Consider the following 16,422-nt stretch of genomic DNA (forward strand, 5'->3'; position numbering starts at 1 on the left):
GTAGCTTAGTCTCTGGAATGTCAAGTTCAACATATTTCCTCTATGTTTTGTATGAAGCCTGTTGTGCATCTGTGTTTGATAATTGTGGCTTCTTCTAGTTCTCTTCTCAGGGGTAATTTCCCATAGGTTTTTCAACCTACAATGCTTCTGATCACTGATGTAATTAGCTTTCAAATCACTGAAATAGTATTATTTATAATGTTTGAGATATCATTTGGAGCGAAATGTCTGGGTGGATGTTATGGATTATAATTAGGATAAAAGCTTTATATGCTAATGAGGGCTATTATGAAGCTCAGATTACTTTTTGAATCAATTTAGACTCTAAAACTTCTCTGTAACTGATAAATTTCAACCTCATTTGTGGGTAGTGGATTCTAGGGCTCGGCGGCTAGGTTCCCGATTATTGAAAGCTAGGAATCGTAGGCGTCGACTCCGAACCCAATTACTTACTTTCTAATGATGTGATTTTTCCCGGTGGTTACAATGTACCTGGTTGGCTCCGAACATCTTCACTATTTAAGATAAACTTGATTTCGGAACACTACGACGCATCAACTTCTATTTCTTATTTTAATAAATACTTTTTTTCCTTTTTAAAGAAGCTTTTAATGATAAAAGTAACTGGCAACTGTAAAAGAGAGACGGAACTTTATTTCCGTAGTATTGATAGTTGGAATCAGTTCCGGAATCGACTCTAAGGCCCAGCTCTAGTGGATTCTATTTGTCTTTTTTCTCTTGTTCCGTGAAACAGTAGTGACACTGATGAAGAGAAGTCGTTCAAACAGTGGAAAAAGTCCATCATGCTGGTATGGAGAGCTGCTGCCACACACAAGTAAGGAAAGATATCTGGGAAGCTTCCAAGGTTCAGTTAGAAAGACAAGTTTTTTTTGGGGGGGGGGGGGGTTTAACTTTCAAAATTTTAGAAGCATGGGAAGTTCGTTATTGTAAAGATTTAATGTCATTTTTATTGCATTAAGGATATTTAACATTTATCTCATGGAGATGACATTAAGTTAAGAGCTATTTATTCTGTGGGTGATATTTTACATCTGTCACGTCTTTATGTTAAAGGTACCTGTCCTTTTTTTCCCACCATTCTGGAAAATGCAAAAGAGACCCACCAGTCGTGTCTTATGGAAAGGTACTTTACTGACACAGTCGTGTCTTTGGGAAAGTTACTTTACTGACACAAATTTTCCTCATTTCACCTAAGTGGAAATGGGTACCCGGCTATAGACAGTGAAAAAACCTTGTCAGTCTGTTGGTGTTTGATCGCATGAAACATGCAGCTTGCACTGTATGCTTCCCAGGAAGCTGAGAATGTTTTTGGGTGTTCTAGAGTCTGCTAGGATAATAATACTTGTGAAGTATATAAAACATGCTAATATTATTATTATTATTATAACTATTATTATTATTATAATATTATTGTATTGCAATTTCATTGAGCTTTCAAGAAAGTGAAGTCTAAAGAAAACGACTGCATTGTCTCAGAGCAGAAAGTGTGCTATAACTTGTGAAAGGGTTTCTTTTTTCACTTTTTGCATGCTATGTTGAGATGCCTGAAATAAGTGTTTCATCTATATACAATTGTTGTTTTGACCCTCCACAGATTTGCTAACGTCTTTTTACATCCAGTTACTGATGATATTGCTCCGGGGTATCGCAGTGTTGTACTAAGGTAACTTGTAGATACTATCGTTGTTCCCTACTTTTTTTCTCGTTCAAGAACTTTTTTCTAGTGTTTTGCTGTTTGACAGGGCAGGGAACCTAGGTCTTGTATTGAGCATTGAGGGATAGCACCATAGTGTGTAACGTCCTTTTGAGGAATATTGTGGTGCTGCAGGCAATGCAAAGCTATTCTTTTGGTGTCAGGTTTGAGACTGGGTATTGAGCTCTGCCCTTCAGAAAGAAAAAATTGATGTATTTTTTTCTTAATCATAGCTGCCACTTTCCCGCTAAATAGCGGAAACTCCGCTTCATCTAGCTTTTCCCGCTACTTTCCTCCTTCCTCCACTGGAGTTCAAATTGGGATACTTTTTTACACGCGGAAAACACCGAACCGGGAGAGAGACGAAAACGCAGCTTGCGCATGTCCGCCCGTAGCTTTCTACTTCCGTTCTTCTGAGCCTAGCGCTAGTTTCACTTTGTTTATTGTGGAGCAACACAGTGTCGATCGGACATCGGGACGTTAGCACTCCGAGTTGTCATTGAAAACAGCGGAAATTCGAGAGAAATTGATGCAGAATGCAAAAATAAAAGGAGCTCAGCTTGCTGCACTTTGCGTTTGGTGCGATAAAGAAATCGCGGCACTCCTGCACGATTGCGGTCCCGTTTGTTTACATGACGGCTATTGTGGCTGTTGAAGTGAATCTACACTCTAAATCTAAATCTATCTCTAGATATAATCTAGATTTACACATATTTAGATATCTAGATTCTAGATCTAGATTAGATAGCCTAGGCTATAATTTTAATTCAGGTTAGATCTACACACTACAGAAGGACTAGTAAGTTAAGTGCAAACGGGACCGCAATTGTACAGGAGTGCTCAGTACAGCGGCAAAGATGTCATGCCTCCTTGATCCAATACTGCGCGCGCTCTACATCGATGTAGATCTACTCGTTAAAGTGAACGATGTAGATCTACTCGTTTAAAGTGAAAGAAATCTTTTTATAAGACACCAGCTTGCAACAAACACTGGATTTTTAGTCACCAAGTCCAAACTGTCAAATTGACTCAACAAATGCTTGTTTGTTTGTTTTTTTGGTTTTTTATTGTTGTTGTTTTTTTCAAATACATTTTAATTCAGTTGCCTATGGTTAACAAATATGACAGTTTTCCCTTCCAAAACCATAGGCTAGATTTTCCAGTATATATTGCCTCTGGATCTCACTGGTTTTACTCCGGCCTTCGGAGAGCGCGCGTCCGCCTTCGCATGAATTTCCTCCTTTTTTGAAATTCCTGAGTGGCAGCTATGCTTAATGTGTATGTCCGGCTGGAAATGGGTACTATCAGTCGAGATGGAGCTATTGAAGCATAGTGGGTTGTACAGCACTTGATTCCTTTTGAAATGTTGATAGTAAAATGGGTCATCTTTTCAGACCAAAGGTCACACTTTGGTGAGCATATTGGTCTTTAAATAATTTGACCTTTTTTTCTTTTTTAAATGTCCTACAGAATTGTGTCTTTCGTCAAAGTGATAACATTGATTATGATGTTCTAAATTTTATATTTACTTTTCATCTGTTTTGACAGGCCTATGGACTTGAGTACAATAAAAAAAAATATAGAGGGTGGTATCATCCGCACCACTGTGGATTTCCAGCGAGATATGATGCTTATGTTCACAAACGCCATCATGTACAATTCGTCAGACCACAATGTGTACAAGATGGCTCAAGTCATGTATGATGATGTAATGCAACATATTGAGGTAAGTTGTTTTTTTGTCCATAGTGTTTGTTGATCTATAGAGTTTAGGTTGTTGACTACAGAAAAGCTTTGATTTGATGCAAAGTTTAAAATACATCATATAGACCTGCATGTTTGCCGACAATCGTCTGAAATCCGACAATCCCGACCCGACCCGCAAGCCGGCCGATGCTATCGCTAGGCCCACCTGTATCAGTCAATGTGCAACCTGCGAGGCCTGGCCGACTGCCAGCGCCCCCTTTTTCTTCTGTCGGCTTTGTCGGCACTTTCGTTTCCGTGCCGATTGCCGACGTCGGCGTTTCCGACATAGTTGTTGGAACCTGAGTAGAAATGCGAATACGAAAAAAGACGACGACCTAAATTATCTACTTTCAGTTTCGTGCTCGAGCGGCCATTTTGAATTTCGTTTGTTGACTAATTCAATTGTTCAGATCGTGTGGATTCATTCAAGTCTGACTCACTTGTTCTAATAGAATCTAGATCTAGATCTTGATTTATAGATCATTATAGACCTCAATGGAGGATTCATATTCCAATTCTATTGTGTCAAACCCTATCATAGGTTGTGCTGTAATATTAATGTTGGTAAAAAGCATTTCATCAGGTGCGTGAAATATAGCCTTAGAATTTAGATTCTAGACTCAGCTGTGTCCCTCTGTTCGGAATCGGATACGGATTTCTAGTTCAAGGCCTATTCCTATTCACTTGTGCTACAAGATCTAGATCACAGATTTATTTAGATTACTAGATCTAGATTCTAGATCTATATGGAGGATTCATATTCCAATTCTATTGTTTTATTGTATCAAACCCTATTATAAATTATAGCATTGTAGATCTAGGTCTAGATCTAGGCCATGGATGGTATTATGCTCCTTGTTTGTTTTGATTGGAATGTGGTTTGAAAATTTTTTTTTTTTTCATTATAGACTTGCCCTGGCCTTTTTATATGAGGCCTGTTGCAGGTTCTTTTTGGGGGTAGGCCTAGGGGTAGGGTTAGGTCTCTTCTTTATTGTGTTTGTTCGGGTGGTCGCTCGTTACTCGGAAGTCCTTCCCTATGACACCCACAAAAGCTCTTATGGGGGGGGGGGGGGGGGTTTGCGCAAAATTTTCAGACAATCTGGTTGAGGCTCACATGCAGGTCTAATCATGTATGTCAGGAGGCAATCCAGTAATTCTTCCCCTTTTAAAAAAAATAAGGCTTACTTAAACTTTCTATTCGTTGTTTCACGATTTTTTTCCCTTAGTAATGCTTAGTAATTGAAGTCTGGATGGTGAAGCGATTATGAAGGCTTTGGAGTGAACTTCATAGTAGCTGCTCATAGTATTGTTCTAGAATAAAATTGAGTCAAGCATAAGAAAATATATTGCTGTTGTAATAAAGATCAGCCTTCTTTCGTGACTGTTTCGACATTGCATTAAATATACCCAGTTTCTGATTACATGCTGGGCAATGACTTAAGATAATGAAAATAAGATAGAAGCAAGAGAAATGGGGTTTCTTGCGAGACTGTTGAGAGTATTTTGGAAAGAAAAGAAATGTTTGAGGTAGTACTTGAAGCCCACGTAGGGGGCTTGCTGATAAAAACAATGAGGAAGAGACGAATGCAGTTTTGGGGGCATTTTGATAGACGTAAGAGTCGGAACATCTAGCTCTCACTGGTAAAATTGAAGGTGAACATGGTATGGGTAGACCCAGGGCAACTTACTTGGAGATCCTTAACAGATGGGTTGCTGGGAAAGATCAGGATTATTTAATCTTTCTGAGAGCATTCGAGCAAAGGGATAAATGGCGAATCACGATTGCTAATGTCTGTCACAGATCTGGCTCTTGATGAGGATCTGATTATATGCCTGTGAACCCTAAGACAGATTGCTAGATTGTACATTCTTTTGTGTTTTGTTTGCGGAAAAGGTGGGGGGGGGGGGGGAGGGGGGCTGTGCAGCCAGAGAGGAGCAATGCAGAAGTATGACTTCAGTATTGACTAAATGGGAAAGGCAATTAATTGCGCCCTGTAGTACTGGCACTATCTTTATCCATAAAATTAACTCTCTGAACCCAGTGCAGAATCGCGGTGATCACCTCTCACCTTAGCTACCGGCTTAATTTTTGGCTAAGATGACTCTTTTCTCCTTTTTCTATTACTTTCAGCATTACTAAGTTATCTGTAAAACTTCTTTTACCTCAAATTTTTTTAATACCCATTATTTTTAATTTCCGAAAACATTTCTGCCCACGGACTGTGATAGAAAATGATACAAAACATTAATTGTTGTAACACAAAAATATGAGGACCAGACATCTATACTTTACCTAATTATTATGATACTGTACTGTCTTGCAAAATTCTCAAACACCCATAGATCTAATATTTTTTTGTAATAAGTGAAATGAAAAGACGTTGAGCCTCTAGTAGGTCACCAAAGTGGAAGTATGGGATGGTCCAAAAAAACGTTACAACTTTTTTTTCAGAATATCTTGCTCAAAAATTGTTCTGGAATATTGTAATTTGGAACAGACTTGATTCATTCTAAAGGAATCTATTTGACATAAAATCCATGAAAATGAAACTTATTTTAAAAAACAGGTTTTTCTATTAAAAAACACCCACAAATGCAAAATGCACTAATTTAAGAAATATATTATAAGGAAAGTCATGAAATGATTGGGTTTAAAAAAAAAAAAAATCTTCCTTTTCTCTTTTACATTTCATTTTCTTCCCCAGTTTGAGCAATATTTTACATCTCCAAAAGAGTTTTTAAAAACTTAACATTTTTATTCATTCAATTCCTAGAACCAGTGCTTTATTTGTTCTCCTTTGGATATGACTCAATTTTAACGCGTCACACATTCATAGTGTTTAATGGTGGTCTTCTAGAGATGGGGGGGGTCGCAATATTTTGAAGGATCGGATTGTTAGACAACAATTATGAAGTTAACATATCCTGAGAGGTGAAAGTGGGCTTTGAGGAAATGTTCAAGCTTTTCAAGACGATTAAGGAACCATGAACACATTGTCATCCTCTGGTCCATGTTTGCCTAGGAACATGAAAATTGTACCTTTGTGGGTTGAGATCTGTCTTGAGAATGTAGACGGTTGAGTTGTAGGATAGATGTCTCATGGGACTCCTGGAGACATTTTTAAAGGGGTGCGAACGGTGTGTATTCGACCTGGATTGGTTGTTTTGTTTGGGAATTTTTAGTTCTGATTCACTATTGATCCAAACTAATGGAACTTCCCTTCCCATTAATTCAAAGGTCTTTAACTCTTTAAGCCCTGAGTTTTTTCCAGCGTTGTCCGGAGTTTTTTTTTCTACAGTCACTTAAACCTAGTGCACTATGTCTCATTATAACCCCAAAAAGCTTGCCTCCAACTTCTAAATAGCCTAAACAAAGGCTTAGTCATTACTAAAAAACTTCGCGAATAGTTCCGAAGAACAAGCAAAATCTAGCACTAAATATAACGAAACAGTTGTCACTAGTACTGGATGCTCCCAGCATCTGATGAGGAACAGGGTTATTATGGCCGGACGCAGACGCTTCCAGCGTCTGATGGGGTTCAAAGAGTGAAGGCACTTTAGCATTCTTTCGATAACTTGTGCAAAACTTACGAAATATGAGAGATGATGAGTTGTGGTAGTGAGGTAATGATCGATACTAAAAGCTCATTGTTCTTTACGAAACATAACCATGATCTCAGCAGGCTAAGGAAACTCGAGAAAAATAGTATCTGCAAACTTCTTTTGGCGTGTTACACTGCTGTAGCTTGCTGTATGGTGGGACAGTTGCAGCTTTTAGTGGTAGGCCTTATGTGAACTGGTGTGTCATGTACAAAAAATAGACACAAGGTTGTTGAAAATTGGTTGGGTTTTTTTTTGGGGGGGGTCTTGTTATTTAGAGCAAAACCATTCTATGGAATCGTCTAAAAGAATATCAGCCAAATTCCTTTTGACTTTCACACACTTTGTTCGAATTTGAAATGCAAGGCTTCAATGTGGGGGAAATTATTTACAAAAAAGTTTTTGAAGTTTTTATTCCATCACCCTCTAGTTTTTCTTCTAAACTATTTCTGTATTTCCAAAATCTTCATTCCCAGCTAGGAAAATGAGATTCAAACACAGCTTTATACCAAAAATGTATTGCATTATTAGATGTCATCTTGAACAAAAGTATAAAATCCCGATTCCGTCTTGTCCCAGGGCTCAGTGAGTTAATGAGGGGGGGGGGCTTCTATTTTCTTTTCATTTTATGTGAAAACTGTTGTTGTGACTTGCGTTTGGTCCCATTTAGTTTCTGTGTGTTTCTGCAAATCAGAATTTTGATTCCAGTTAGTCTACTTACAGGATTTCTCTGAATTGATGGTAGTTTACTGGTCAGAGTGTAAAAAAGGAAAATGGTGACAAATAGGGCAAAAATATGGGTGCCGGAGATGGATCGAGACAGTGGAGTCATTGCGAAGCTTGTGTTCAATAGTCACAACTCTAACAGTTTGGGGTCTTAATGATGGTGTTGTGACTAGTTTTTCTGTGCCTATGGAGCTGACTATGGCCACATTCTCTTTGTATGAGTTTTTTTGAATGACTGGCATTTTGCTGATAATGATTGCTTTTTTAGCATGCTTGCCTGAAACTAATGTGTCTATTTTCTGTCTAGGAATGGAGTAAATTGAAATGTTTATTGATTTTGTATTTTGAATGGTCTGTTTGAGACTTCATCTTTATACATTTTGAAGCAAGATGAAGGCATGCTTGCTTAATTCAGTCTTTTTTGTTTTAAATTTCATTTGTCATTTATGTCTCCTTATCTCCAGTGGTGCCTTTAGATTTACATTCTATTTATCATATTTTTTGGAAAGTGATAAGGAAGCTTTCCCTTTTCAACGAGTTTTCTGTATAAGATTTTGATTTAGTGACTCGATGATTAGCTTATCCATTTTTTTGTAGGATTGGTAATATCTGTATACTTGGTTGTGACTTAAATTTAACGCATTTGACTTTAAAAAATCTTTTTGTTATGTATATTATTATGTTTCTGGTAGCTATAATTTGTAGGTAGGCACCACTGGCATTCACCATCATCACTAGCACCCTCATTCACATCCACAATCGCTACTGTATTCTAGCAATATGTGAACACACAGATGATGATGCAAAGCACAGACTCCAAAAACCTGCGACAGTCTCGGAGACCGGATGCATCTGATAAGGTAGGTAGATCTCTTCTGCTGCTGTGCTTCCGTTTTTGTACTGTAGTGTGTGTATGCTTTGGTCTTTACCATTTTCATGCTTGTCCTGAATGATGCATTGTATTAGCTGTGGTCTGTATTTTTTACTTATGTATCATACAGCTATTTTCCTATCTGGATTTTTACGTGCTTTCTCTACATTGATCTGATTTAAAATACGATAATGGAGTAAATGCCACTTTTTTGCACACTGTTTCTTGAAATGTAATCAGTTTAAGCTGCTTGTCTAAGCACTGTGTAGTATTTTAAAGAAATGGACTTTATATTGTGGTAGGACAGGTATTATATTATAAGTTTTAAGTAATTTGAGAATACAAGGTGACTTGATTTTGGTTTTTGTATGCATAGATTTTAAGGGTTCTGACTTAATGCAGGCATTTGTAGGATAATTCAGACAATGGAATCATTGTACTTGACATGTCATTTCTTTTGTGTTATGTGCAGAAAAGTTGTTTGAAAAATAAATTGTTACACAACATGCTTTTTGTAATATATGAAAAGACAGAAATATGACCAATGAAATTATCATATATATGACAAATGAAAACCCCCACTTTAATCTGTTACATTTCCCCTACAATCTGTCTTATTTCTCTGTGCTAGTGGTGTTCAGTGTGCAAGTATGATGCTTTTAAGAGTACTCATAATGTTAAATTTAACAGTTTCTGAGTTTCTTATACAATCTAAGCCCTTTCTCTTTTATTTTACATGGTTGGAGAATGTTAAAGCTAACATTAAGGGAGATTTAGGGAGAGATTGTTGTTGATGTAATGAGTTCTGTTGAAACTCAAAAATGTTCTGTGTGGTGTGTGTGTGTGTTGTATTCTTTTAATCCTTTCTTATTATGAGTGGGGTGTTTTTTAGGTCTGTATTCTTGTGGGAAAGGCTACCGCCCCGTTTTTTCCTCAGGAAGGTTTTCACAATTAAGAGGTTACATGACCTGATGCCTTGTGCCGGGGAAGCATTTTTCCTTTCTTTTTCTCTTCCTGCTTCTCTTCCTCTATTGTTCTGCCCTCCTAGTCATGTTGATTCTTTAATGTAAATGAAAGCTAAAGAACAAAAACAAAATAAAGTCTGATGCGGTTCAACTTTATTGTTTTCCATCATCGCTATCGTTAAATCACATTCTATTATCTGCAGTAGTCTGTTGTGGTTTTTCCGATTTTTATAGAGTGTAGTGATATTTGTAGTCCCTCCAATAGGCTGTTGGAGAAGAGATCTTCAGATTGGAATAATGATTTTGGAAAGAATTTGTTGTGATTTTGTACCTAAAAAAAGCAGTTTTCTCTAAAATCACAAAAGGAGAAATGAGTCTTAAAGAGGGTGATATACAAGCTGTAGTTAGTATGTCACTTCTCACATAACTTTTCTGCTTATTTCTCTGTATGCTTCAATCAGATAAATTAACTGCTGGTAACATTTAGTAACGTCTTCTGCTAAAAAAATCAAAACAACTTCAGTTCAGTTCTTCAAGTTTTTGTTTTCAATAAAAATACTTTTTTTACAGCGTTAAAAAGTGCCCTGTCAATGTTTATTTTTAACCTGATACTACAAGTAACTGAACTATTTTAACCAGTATAGCCGCGACTTACCATTTTTTTACCTTTCATTTTCTCAAAAAAACATTACAAACTCTTAATACTTTTATCTTTGCATGTAAAAAGCCCCTTTTGACTTCCTTTAAAATATGTGAGGCATCGTGGGGAAATCGGGCGCTGGTCAAAATTATGAAATTGAAGAAATCAGCCTTTTCGGCCAGTTAGGAATTTTTGTTTTTTGGCTCAACACCTTGTATATCCATTCAAAAACCTTCTTATGTGTGGATTTTATGGAAAAACATTGATTAAAGGCACGAAAAATGTAAATTTATTGTTTTCAAGGACTCTTGAGCTATGGAAGTCACTTTTCTTTGGAGGCCATTTTCTTGTTAATTTTACTTCTGTAACCAGGCAACCCCACCTCCTTCAATTGCAAATATCTCGACTTCTATGCAAGATAAATGGATACTTTTCCTATCAAATGCAAGACAAATGAAAAACCTTTAAGATGATACCAATAACTCCATATATACCCAAAAATTGGCAAGTGCCTGATTCCACCGTGTCGTGACATATGTTAGTTTGTGATTATTGTTCAAAGTGATGACTTGGTAGCTGATATAATTAATGTAGGACGAATTTTTTAGTAAGTGCTGACTTTAAAGAGAAGAACACTGTCTTTGATGTTAATTGTCCAATGAGACACTACGTTGATGACAGTAAATTAGGTAGGCTAACTTTTTCTCTTTTCAAAATGAAAATAGGGTAAGCCTTCTTGGGTATTCCCATATTTAAGTATTTTCGAAAGTATTGCCTGTTGAATGGGATGTTGTTGAGTTATTGAGGCTCATGATCACAAAAGGGTTATTTGGTCCTTTACATGTTATCTGTTTTCATGAATTATCTATGTGCGTGGTAAATAACACTGTCTCTATTTTAAAAAATCTTTTTTTTTTCTTCAGAATTGTATGTGGATATCACATTCATTTAAATTGTATGTGGCAATAAAGTTGAAGAAAATGCACTATATTTGCTGTTACTTAATCATGCTTCATGCCACAGTACTGTCAAGGAGTCAGCTGTTTCTGCTGCATCAGTGGACCTGAATGTGGTTGTGCAATCAGAATGTTGATTATAATGTAATGGCACACAGCACAATAGCAAACTGCCGTCTGAGGATGGGCTAAAGTGGAACATTCATGGTCTTACACAGAGCAGCTTCAGCTGTACAAACACTCACTTCAGATATCATTTTTATGTGGCATGCCATTTATACATAGAGTAATGACAGCCTTGATTTGGAGCCTAGACTCTTTGAAATACCTGAACTGTTTTGTGAATTGAAGCGCTGACATTTTGTCTTATAATTTGTGTATTTGAACCTGTTTTGACTTGAAAGTGAAATCAACAATACACTTCCATTTCCTTTAGATTTGCACTTTGAACAATTGAATTTCACTCTGAGAATTTTCATTTATTACAGGAAGATGACTCAAAGAAACGGAGATTGTCAGTAGATCACTCAGAAGGAGGGAAGACTAAAAAGAGGAAAATGCGATTAGATGAGTCGATGCCTTGAAGAGTTCCTTTTCTTTTTTTTTTCCCTACACTTATTAATACTGGTTGCATTGTTGAAATAAATCTTGGTAATTTTATGTAACTTGAGTGTTGGTGTTTGTTGGAGCTCTTTAGCATGCAAATGTGGATGGGTGATTGGTGCTCTGGTGTGTGTATTTATTTTCCTCCTTTCCCCATGTTCCTATAGTCCTAGTCTGCCTCCTGGTGCTTATATGATATGAAGTTGGTAAACTCATAGACGGGGAATTTCAAGTAAAATAAGGTTAATCATTATTATCCAGATTCTGGCTCATTATTGTAGTGTTTCACCACACACACACACACACACACACACACACACACACACACACACACACACACATGCGCGCATGTTCTCATACACACGCACTCACACACACACACACACACACATATGCGCGTGCGTTCTCATACACACACACATACACACCCACACACACACACACACACACGCTTGTACATGCTACTGGGAGAACAATTCACCTTGGCCATGACATGGATTCTTACTATAAATAGCAAAGGAGAGGTGTTACCACCTGCTTTTGTTTTCAGAATGTTTCTCCTGGTGCCTTCACGTTCTCTGCGCTTGTGTTCAGAAAGAGAGCTCAATGTCAACATTACTGACAGGAAATGCAGTTTTTAGCTTGAAAAATAGATACACTCCTCATGTTGTTGTTTTTGGGGTAAAAAAAAATAAATTTTTAAATAGTAGTCTAAATCTATGTCACTAGTATTTTGTTCAACACACGTGTAGTGGGTGGTTGGCAGGTGCTCTGGTGTAGCTTGCTCCTTTCCTGTCAAACATCTATTGTCCTTATTTCTCCTTGTTTCTTTATGTTTGTTACACTCTTGTAACCCCTCTATTCTTCAGCACTTATATGACCTTATTGTGTTGCACGTGCCGTAAAACTCTTATCAAAGCAAAACAAAAACAACACACGTGGACGTGTAATCTTGAATAGTAATGTGACAATATCAGCTATACGCCATACTCATGGTTACTTCCACAATGCTAAGAAGGGCAAATTTAGGCTCACCTTGTACCATACTGTCTTGACGTTCTCTGCCAGAGTTTTCGTTCCGGTTAAATCTCTGGACTAGCAGGATCAAATCTTCATAGATAAGACTTTGGGTCTGGGGAGTTTTGAAGGTTGTCTACACTCCTGACCCTGTTTGGTCACAGATTCTTCACCATACTGTACAGTATGTGGACACAAAACAAGTGACTATCTTCAGACCAAGAACACAACACACAAAACTCGGACAACTTATGTACCGGTATATTTTATATATGTGCTGGTGTGGAGAAATGGATCAAAATCAAACTGTGATCCTGTAGCAGTGCAGGACACACAGGGCCCTGGGACAGAAATGCGGCCAACTCTATTGACACTACACAGTTTACGAGCCAACAGGGGAACTGAGCAGGGCAGCCCAGTAATAATAATAATATATATATATATATATATATAGATAGATATATGATATCGGATTTCAAGTTTAATACGGAATGCCCATTGGGGATCGGTTCTCTAATACAAACCGCTCGCCCGACTCGTTGCCTGAAAAGAAACACGTTTGTTTTTGAGGCGACGAGTCTCGCGATCGCCACGATAGCCGCTAAGACCATAGGAGACTTTGTAAGGAAGTCAACAAGGGCTACAGAAAGTGACACGTCGGCTATATGAAAATAATATTATTAGTTTGCTGCCTTCTTTCTGATGTGGGATGACCGAAGGGATAACAACTCGTTAAAAACGCCACCTGCCCCGTCCCCTTTCTCTGACACACACACACACTCTCTCTCTCTCTGACTCTCTCTCTCTCTCTCTCTCTCTCTCTCTCTCTCCCCCCCCCCCTCTCTCTCTCTCTCTCTCTCTCTTTCCACTTTTTCGCCCCCTCTCTCTCTCCCTCCCTCTCTCTCTCTCTCTCTCTCTCTCTCTCTCTCTCTCTCTCTCTCTCTCTCTCTCTCTCTCTCTCTCTCTCTCTCTCTCTCTCTCACACACACACACACACACACTTTCTCACCCCCTCCCTCCCCCCTCTCTCTCTTTCTTTCACACACACACACGCTCGCAAACAAACACGCACATGTTATGAAAGCTGAAATCAATATCTACGTCGTTGTCGGGGAAGAAGCGCGCCAGGGAACTAAGAAATCATGGCGGAGAACGGCCTCCCCCAGCACCAGGCTGTCTGATGCTCCTCGGGCGGTCCTTCTAAGAACACGGTACCGTGTACTGTTTCAAGTATCGGATCTCACCAGTTTTTCTTCTTTTTCTTTTCTTTTTTCTTTTTTTTTTTCTTTTGGTTGCTGACGCGCAAAGTACTTTTTATGCTCAGAGAAGAAAGAAATCTTTTGAAATACTATTTAAATAAGAAAGATGTCGGTTTTTTTAAATTAATGCTATTATAAAGCCTGCAGTTACTGAATGTATCGAGAAATCTTTCATTTAGTTTCTCATTACGTGCTCTTTATAATATAAGTATCGTTTATCAGGCACGGACACTATTTTGTAGTCGGCATGACTGGCGCACACTCTACTACTAGTCGTCACTAGCACTCACTGTGGTTTAAGTTTAAGCCCGGTACCAGTTGAGCTGGCACCCCACGACAAATTTCCCGAGACCGAAGTCGTGAAACCGAGCACGACTTGGGCAAGCTGAAACGTGTGGCCAGATTCTAGGTCCAGCTAGTTAGCTGGCGTTGCGTTGTTTGGGCAACTTGAGATTCTCTTTGATTTTGAGTGTGTGAGTACTGTGAGACGAGAATCTAGAGGGGAAAAAATAATAATAAAAGATAGTTTGAAATTAGATTAAAGATAGAAAATAAATTAAAGTGGAGAATTTGATCGGGACATTTTCTTGTTACTGCAATTACCCCATTTTGTTGGGGCACCATCACCAAATGGACCAGGATGGATAGATTCGTTCCTCGCCGTTTCTCTTCCGACCGTCCCACAAAAGGATGTGTGTTCTTCTAGCAACCCCGAGCCTGTCTGGTCACCTATATTATATCCCCAACTACAGCACTAGTATTAGTATACTTCTTTATTATTATATCTCAGATCAGTGGGGACGTATTCTTTTCCTTTTTTTCTCTCTTTTCCAAAACCTTTTCCAAATTGACATGGGGGTTTATTCGGTGTAAGTGGGTGGTTGGAAAATGTCACGGGTAGATCCTAATTTCTTTTCTCTCCTTTTGTTATTTCTGTCCGCCATGCTGTCCTACCCTTTCCATGCACTAGATTATGGCTGCTCTTGTGTCGATGTGTTTCTCTTTACTTGAATAAACGATACATTAGAATTACAAAGTTCTCTCCGCTGATCAGTAGGTCCTACTTTTGAGAAGTTTGAGTTTGATGTGAAAAAAAAAACGCGTTTCACAACATGTCAAGCTTTTTGTCAAATGCACTTCTTTGAATATCTTGATAACGACTCCGAAAAATCTTACGATTTTGTTAGAGCAGATAGGTTTTTGAAAAGTAATTGGTTTCTGACCTCGAGGTCTTGGTAACTCGAAACTGCCCCCCCCCCCCCCCCCCGCCCCAACTCGAAAAAAAAAATGTCAGATCGAACTTTGTAATATTCTAAGGTAGCGATTCCTTGTTTCAACACGCTCCTCGAACATGATATGTCCATGAGGAGTGCAATCAATCCTGTCTCCCACTGGAGACCACGAAGTCAAGTTACGAAGATTATTAAGGTACCGGCTTCTAGAACGTATCCTGGGCATGTTGCTCCTGACTCACAGCCATACCCAGAATCGCCATCAGTTTGATTCCAGGGGGAAAACGGAAACAAGGAAACCAACGTGAACACGGAGATGACCAAATCGAAGGGCTTATAGGGAAGCACGGAAGCCTCAAGGGACGCCCCCCTCCCCACTTTTCCCACAGCAGAGGTCGGGGACAAAATCTGGAAGTGGAAGCAGCTTGGTTCTACATGTACTAGAACTACTACTGTACGAATTGGATGCAGTGCAGTGGATCCGTATGCAAAACATTTGATGCCTGGGGGTGCCGTGAAACAAAAATAAATAAACAAATAAATATGTAATTATTTAAATAAATAATTAATTAATAAACAAATTATTTTTAAAAAATACAATAAAAACCGGGGGCTTTTTGTTCTTACTTCTTTCTATACGTGATTATCTTACAAAACTTACAATTTTCATTTACCGAGTAAAGTTTTTTGCTTCGGGTGGGAACACAGAAAAACAGCCAAGAAATACAAAAATTTATTTTAAAAATAATTTCATCATAGTTGTTTACTGTTGCGTTATTTGGTATTCATTTCATGTCGTAGAATAGAATCTGAACTCACGACTCGCACTCGATAGTTTCTAGCCTAAGTCTAATTAAGCTTATTTGTGTTGCTGATCGTTGTTGAAGAAAGCTGACCGCATACATTACAATCATCAAAACAATCGTGGTGTTGCCACACACGTATGTTGATTTACCAAATATATCTTCAATTAGCCTGCCTAGATTGCATGGGAATCCATGTCATACATGAATTCAGCAGCTTTGACATTCTGTTATAAAGAAAAGGGGCTTAGAGAATACATGGTATCCAAATAAAACTTTTTTTTTGGGGG

The 16,422-nt window shown here is 38.2% G+C and overlaps 1 protein-coding gene across 5 annotated transcripts in view; it reads left to right on the top strand.

Moving 5' to 3' along the window:
- The window catches only part of LOC101852925 (bromodomain-containing protein 8), a 31,676-nt gene extending 19,793 nt beyond the window's left edge, over window positions 1-11,883 (top strand). For 4 of the 5 annotated variants that reach the window (XM_005098070.3, XM_013082379.2, XM_013082381.2 and 1 more), the window contains 5 exons: window positions 755-835; window positions 1,616-1,684; window positions 3,263-3,440; window positions 8,563-8,646; window positions 11,707-11,883. In XM_005098070.3, the coding sequence (XP_005098127.1) occupies window positions 755-835; window positions 1,616-1,684; window positions 3,263-3,440; window positions 8,563-8,646; window positions 11,707-11,802 (508 nt within the window). In that variant the 3' untranslated portion in view covers window positions 11,803-11,883. The remainder of the gene's footprint in view (window positions 1-754; window positions 836-1,615; window positions 1,685-3,262; window positions 3,441-8,562; window positions 8,647-11,706) is intronic. The other variant, XM_013082380.2, reaches the window with a different exon arrangement.
- Window positions 11,884-16,422: the final 4,539 nt, after the last annotated feature.

The sequence above is a fragment of the Aplysia californica genome, unplaced genomic scaffold, assembly GCF_000002075.1.
Source record: "Aplysia californica isolate F4 #8 unplaced genomic scaffold, AplCal3.0 scaffold00171, whole genome shotgun sequence".
Classification (NCBI taxonomy): Eukaryota; Metazoa; Mollusca; class Gastropoda; order Aplysiida; family Aplysiidae; genus Aplysia; species Aplysia californica.